Genomic DNA, 7,004 nt, shown 5'->3' with positions numbered 1-7,004 from the left:
TCTGAGTGTGTATGTAATATATATATTTATTATATTCTATTTTAATACACACTACAGATCAAAGAATCGCTAAATGTTAATGTAATTGTAGCAGTTAATAATTGTGAATATATTAAGTAAAGTATTATATACTTACAATCGTTAATGATCGGAACTTCCTATTATTTCATCATTTTTATATTTTGTCGGAATTTGATTAAATTCATTCGAATTTAATTCAAATTTTATCCAAGTCATTTCTTTCTCCTTATCTCTTTTTCATCTTTCAGTTATTATTTATTTCATTTTTTTCACACTCTATTCTCAGTTTTATTATATATGCATAAAATGTACACAAATTTCATCTTTATAGATATTTCATTTTATCCAATTTATGAATGATATAATTTGAAAATGGCTTTATTAATTTACGAAGTGTTACGCAGTATCATGTCATTAGGACGGTTTTCATTTAAAGAATCAAATGCAAAAAAGACATTGCTCTAAGACATTGCATATAGATACATTATAAATACTCAGAGACAGCGGATAGTTGAACGAATCCAACGAAAGTAGAATGGAAACGTTCTTATATCACACTTCTGCTACATGTACGTAACAATCTACAAAATCTTTATTCCTTATCATTATTTTTTTTTTCCGAGTGTTATCACGTATTTTTTCTTACGTGAAATTTTATATAATTTTTATGTTTATCGCTGTTCGTGCTTTCATATGTCTATTTATTATCTATCTATCTATTTATTTACATACTTATTTAACAACTTACCTTAAGTACGCCTATTTATTTATATATTTATTCGCCTATACCACTTACCTATCCTACATAATTTATTCGGTAAATTAATTAACTGGCAAAATAACTAGTTAACTAACTCGAACTGATCTGTAATTATGAAGGGCATAGCAAGAATTATTTATGTAACATTTGATAAAAAAGAATCGAATAAATGATTGATAATGAAAGAAACAGTAGTGATGAGGTTCGAATTAATACATTGAAAAATATATCAATAATGTATGAGATTACATGAATTTGCCACGTTTCATTCAACTTATTCTTATGATGTACATTTGATTTTTTTGAAACACAGATAAAATGCAGATGAAAGAATAAAATAAAATGATATAAAGAATTTTTTCAAAGTTTTCAAAATGGAAGAAAATAACTATATTATCTTACATAATTCTAATAAAGAATCTACAATTTTACCTAATTTCGAATGAATACTTTGCATAGGAAATTGTGAATATATTCATAAAGAACTTATTATTTTTCTTTAAAACGTAAACTTATAATCGAATAATTTTAAATCTTTTTTTTTTATATTTAAATTCATCTATTCCAAGAAAATTGCAAAAAGAATAATCGTATAGATGCAGCAAGAAATAAAAATTATGTTTGGAATTTATCTTGCAAATATTTCTCGCTAATTATTTATAATTTTAACTGCAATTGCAATTGCAATTGCAATCGTATCTATAAGTATTGTCGTTGATTCATTTTTACGTGGATATAAGTACATAATATGTACATGTATTCGCGTTTGACACGTTGAATATGGGACAACGTGCACTAATAATTAATATTTCTTTCTTTTTCGTTTAATTTTATGTGACCTTTCTTGGCACAATTTTGTCATCTTGAATTCAATTTTAATCGATCCAATTTCATTCGATCAAGATCAAATTATGTCTGAATATATATAAATATATTTAACATTGTTTCATTGTATCTCGCAAAATGGTAGTTTGCCGGTTAGTTCTTTAGTTTGTTCTTGATCTTGACTATTAGCACCTTCGCTTTTTGGGCTACCTCCATCCTCTAAAGAGCCCCCACCACTTCCGTGGGGGCAAATTGATTGTCATCTGAGTGCCAATGTTGAAATCATCGGAGGTCGCGATGGTTTATTATCGAGAATTCTTTCAATTTCGTTCATTATGTTGGCATTTAATTTTGGAATTAGCTGAAACAATGTTTATTGTCATACGTTTTGCACAATAAAAATTCAATTTGAATTTATTTAAGAATATATTTTATATTTTACCTGTAAACTTTGAAGACTCTCGTATAATTGATCAATATTTGATGCACCGAGAAGAAGGCACTGAACACTTTCATTTTTTAAAGACCATGCAATAGCCAATTGTCCAAAGGAACAGCCGAGTCGTTCGGCAAGTGCACATACGTCTCGTAGCTTATCTGAATATTTTCGTGTTTCGTCATCGGCTGATTTCTCTTTCCAACCATATTCCTGCTAGAACACAAAAAAAGAATGTATAAATAATATTTTTTATACATATTTATACATTATACATTATATATTACATATTTCTTTTAATGCTTAATTCTAATTATGTATATTATATATCATATTTTTACATAATATAATATACATAATATTATTTTCAAATATAAATATTATGAAAATAAATGTTTATTATTATTAGTAATTATTTTAGGTTTAAAAAAATTTTCAAATAATATGCTTAAAATTTGTAAAAAATTTGTTAATCAAAAAAATTCCGTTTTAAAATTGTATTTTTTTATTATTACAAAAAACATTGTAATAAATATGTGATTTTTATTCAAAAATCTTTTTATTGTCTTTAAACTTTTGAACGGTAATATACATATATATAATGCATTTTTTTAATATGCAAAAATATATATATAAAATATAACAGATTATATTAACTAGAAGTACGTACTTCTTTATACAAAGATTGTGTTTCGTCTTCTGTCCAACTGAATGACGAATACTTGTTCTGGAAGTAAAAAATAAACGTTGCGAGAGAGAGTCGGTGGCAATAGTCATCTTTCTACATATTCTTCCATCGTCGTTAACGTGTTGTATATGTATGTATTACCTACATATATTTATTAAACCAACAGCATTCTTGTATTGTGAATTATCAATTTTTCTACATTATAAAAAAATTATCTTTTTGAACGTTACCTTATAAGAAGATCTCGAAAAAAAAGAGACACCACAATCTTCAGGTTTCGAAGAAACCATACCAATCGTTACCGTGGACCATGCCATCAAACCAACACCTAAGATAAATAATTTCTTTGGTAATTATTTGAAATAAGAAAATCCTCACTAATTTCGATGATTTTTGGATATGTTCTATCAACATTTTGAATAAATTTTTCTTTTGCATATTACCATCGATCGATTTTTAATTTTAGAAATATTTGCAAAAAAAAATTATTATTATTATATAATTATATTTCTTTTATCTATATGTCCGCAGTTTCATATAAACATGTAATAATCATTTATTTTCTTATATTAATTTAATTATATAATTATATTACATTAATTTAAACACATGAAGTGAATGAAATTGTAAAAAAACCTATTTTTTCATGAATTATAATAAGTTTAAAATATTTTAAATCCAAAGCCGAATTTAAACGAATTTAAAGAATCTATAAAAAATAAAATATAAATTTTGGATGATCGCTATTATAATAATCGAAATTCTAACGATAGATACTAAAAATGATATTCATTGTAATTTCATTCATTGTAATTCATTATAATTTTCATGAGAATTATTTTATTTTTGCAGTCCGCGAATCCGAAAAAAGGAATGTTTAAATTTGATATAAGATATTTTAAGGCATAACCCATAAGCAAATAGCTTTTTGACCGATTTATTTATTATATATTTTGGATCCGATATTTATTAGAAACAATAAATAAGTGGTGATCATGTACATTCAATCACTAATGTATATATACATATGAAAAAAATTCTATGTAACAATCTTTATATTCTAATAATAATAATCTTTTTTTGTAAATATCTTTTGAAAAAACGAGCGGCAACATGCAAAAGAAAAAATTGTTCAAAATCTTGTTTTTTATAATATCCAAAATCATTAAAAAATGAGAATTTCCTTATTTCGAATAATTATTATCTCTTTTAAAATTGTTATGTTAAAGTGATATATTTTCTATATATATTGAATTTATATATTTGTGAAATATTTTTGAAAGATTTCGATTCTAAAAATCAAAACAAAAATTAAGATTTATTTATTAAATTATAAGCAATTTATGTTCGCTAAATCAAATGAAGCGAACATATATATATAATATATGTGAATGAATAAAATAGAATGAGAGTTTTATCTCTATCATTGTATCATTTTAATCAATTTTCATTTTATTTAATTTAACATAAAATTATTCAATAACTTAATAAAATTTCAATCGATATTACATACCAACTTTGTTTTGATTTTTATAATCAACATTTTTACGAATATATTAATTTTTTTACATATATATTACATTATATGTATAATTGAATAAAATGGATAAATAAACATATATTTATTCCAATATAATTACCGATTTTATTATATAATTCTGGCATATAAAGTTCTGGTTTTTCTCTATAAAATAAATGATATTCGGCTTGTTCTACGATCGGTGTGACACAATTAAATTGTCGGCAATTCGTGTAAGCTTCCATAATTTCGACTGGAGTCCAACGAGACGTTCCCCAATACATTACCCATCCTTTGCTTATTACGTAATTCATAGCACGTACTATCTCTGAAAAAAATAAAAGTTAGAAATATTAATTTGCACTCATATTTTTAATTATTTAATAATATTGATATTGGTGTGTAATGCGGTAATTGCAACGAACCTTCCATGGGACACATTGGATCTACTTTATGAATCATTACAATATCGATATACGATAATTGTAATCTGACTAAAGATGCTTGGACTGATTCGATTATGTGTTTCCGTGATAATCCACGACCTTCCGCTCTATGATCAAGTTTCATAAATTATAAAATTTTACACATTTTTTAAAATATTAAATAATATTTGTTCAATAATTTGACAAACTGACAAACATTTTTCATTTTTAACAGATTAATCTTTTTATATTAAATATATATAATATAATACATACATATTTAAATGAAATAATTTCTTTAGAATTTTCTATAATATAATATATTTACGATATATATTTTTAAAGAACTAATTTTAAAGATCAAAACAAATAAAAAAGTTGATATATAAAAATATAGCTTATTTATTAAATTATTGAACAATTGTATTTTGTTAGATGAAGCAAAACAAAAACAGATCAAATCAATTTGGTGGTATAACAAAGATAAAGCTATATCACTCTATTCCCTTGTTTTATCTAATACAAATTTAAATTATTAATAATTTAATAAATAATCATTTCTATTTTTATTTCTATTTGTTTTAATTTGTATTTGTTTTAATTTCTAGAATTGATCCTCAAATGATATTCCATAATATATTAACACTTTGTATATATCTATAATTTCAGTAATAATTTGATCAATACTTACTTCGTATTCCAATATATTTTAGTGGTAACAACGTAACTTGAACGATTCCAAGCACGACGTAATAAAATTCGTCCAAATTGAATTTCTGCTCTATGACCGCTATGGGCTTCGCTTAGATCGAACACATTTATTCCACTTTCGTAAGCTAGCGCAACTACAGCTTCTGCTGTTTCCTCATTACTGCAACTTCCCATGCCAAAAGTTGTCCATGTACCTAAAGATATAAAGCAATTTTGTTCATTTAACCGTTTTCAGTTACCGCATATGATTTAATTTTTCATTTCTAACAATTATTATGATATTTCCATGTTTTTATATACGGTTTTCATACACAGTTCAAAAATAGATTTTAAATCATTACATATACCTACTTACCTCTTTTTATTATGATTATTATATAATCCATGAATATGCTTAACTACAAAATTATAATTTATTATCTCTCACATATAACAATTAACTTTTTCTTTCATTCCTTTCTTTCCTTCATTACTCACCTAAGAAATCCATTCTTAAATCTTATACATTCATAAACATTTGTTGTATGAATGTTATCTTAAATTAAAGCTTCAAATAGCATTTTTTATTGCATTTTCTATATACAATTTTAATATTTAATGCAGTTTCGGATACAATAACAATGACAACAACAATGATAAAAATAACAATAAATATAAATATGCATATCGTTATATTCGTTCTTTTTGACTACATATACATTTTTATTTATTTTTTATTTATTGCATGAATTTGATTAATATCTATCTAACGAATCGATATTATCGAATCGAGATTATATACATATATATATAAACGAAATATGTATCTATATGCATATAGATTGCATTTATTGACTATTATGAATTGTCGCTATTATTGATTCCAGTATAAAATTTATATAATTTCATAAAATAAATCAAATCATTATAGTTAATTTTTTACTTAGTTCTTATTCTATATTTATATTTATTATGTTATTATTTATTTTTATTATGTATTTATATTTTTATTTACATAATAAATAATCTGATAATAATAATGATGATAATAATATAATAAAATTTCTATAATAACTATAATTGTTTGAAAAATTCACAATATATCCTTATTTTACTTAATCACATGCATTTTATTTAAAACAGTTGATTTGTTGAATAGAATTTAGAAGAATTACATAAAAAGCTTCATCAACAAATTCCAATGAATTCCAATGAAAAAAAACAAAAAAACAAACAAAAAAGAAAATAAAAATATAAACAATAGAAAAAATAAAAAACTAAAAGTTTAAAAAATTGCTGATAGATCATAGAAAAGAATAGAATAGAATAATTTTCGTTTTATTCTATAGCGTAAAAAAAATATTAATATATTATTGGCAAGATACTTATAGATACTATACTTTAAGAAAAAGATAGCATATATTAAGAATAAAATAGATGGATAATCATGAATTTTGTTCGTTTCTACGAAAGTGGAGGAAAACATTTAGCGTACCTAATCCAACATTAGAAACACGTAGACCGCTTTTGCCCAAGTTGCGGTAGCGAATACCTGGCGAAGGATGCTGTAAGCGTTGCGCTTGTGCGGCAATGCAGTTAGTCAGTAGCTGTTCCTTCGTTCCAGCGGTATTACTGCAGTG

At 24.2% G+C, this 7,004-nt stretch overlaps 1 protein-coding gene across 2 annotated transcripts in view; it reads right to left on the bottom strand.

Moving 5' to 3' along the window:
- Positions 1-383: 383 nt before the first annotated feature.
- Positions 384-7,004, bottom strand: part of LOC102680407 (voltage-gated potassium channel subunit beta-2) — a 9,481-nt gene continuing 2,860 nt past the window's right edge. Inside the window, exons 3-10 of one of the 2 annotated variants that reach the window (XM_031513779.1) lie at positions 6,860-7,004; positions 5,366-5,579; positions 4,675-4,802; positions 4,371-4,577; positions 2,961-3,058; positions 2,713-2,769; positions 2,049-2,258; positions 384-1,967 (exon numbers count right to left, since the gene is read on the bottom strand). The exon at positions 6,860-7,004 is cut by the window's right edge and continues 43 nt beyond it. In XM_031513779.1, coding sequence (XP_031369639.1) covers positions 1,866-1,967; positions 2,049-2,258; positions 2,713-2,769; positions 2,961-3,058; positions 4,371-4,577; positions 4,675-4,802; positions 5,366-5,579; positions 6,860-7,004 — 1,161 coding nt within the window. In that variant the 3' untranslated portion in view covers positions 384-1,865. The remainder of the gene's footprint in view (positions 1,968-2,048; positions 2,259-2,712; positions 2,770-2,960; positions 3,059-4,370; positions 4,578-4,674; positions 4,803-5,365; positions 5,580-6,859) is intronic. The other variant, XM_006622662.2, reaches the window with a different exon arrangement.

This window comes from Apis dorsata, unplaced genomic scaffold (assembly GCF_000469605.1).
Source record: "Apis dorsata unplaced genomic scaffold, Apis dorsata 1.3 scaffold_739, whole genome shotgun sequence".
Classification (NCBI taxonomy): domain Eukaryota; kingdom Metazoa; phylum Arthropoda; class Insecta; order Hymenoptera; family Apidae; genus Apis; species Apis dorsata.
The sequence above is the reverse complement of the archived record's forward strand: the minus strand, read 5'-3'. Positions and strand labels throughout refer to the sequence as shown.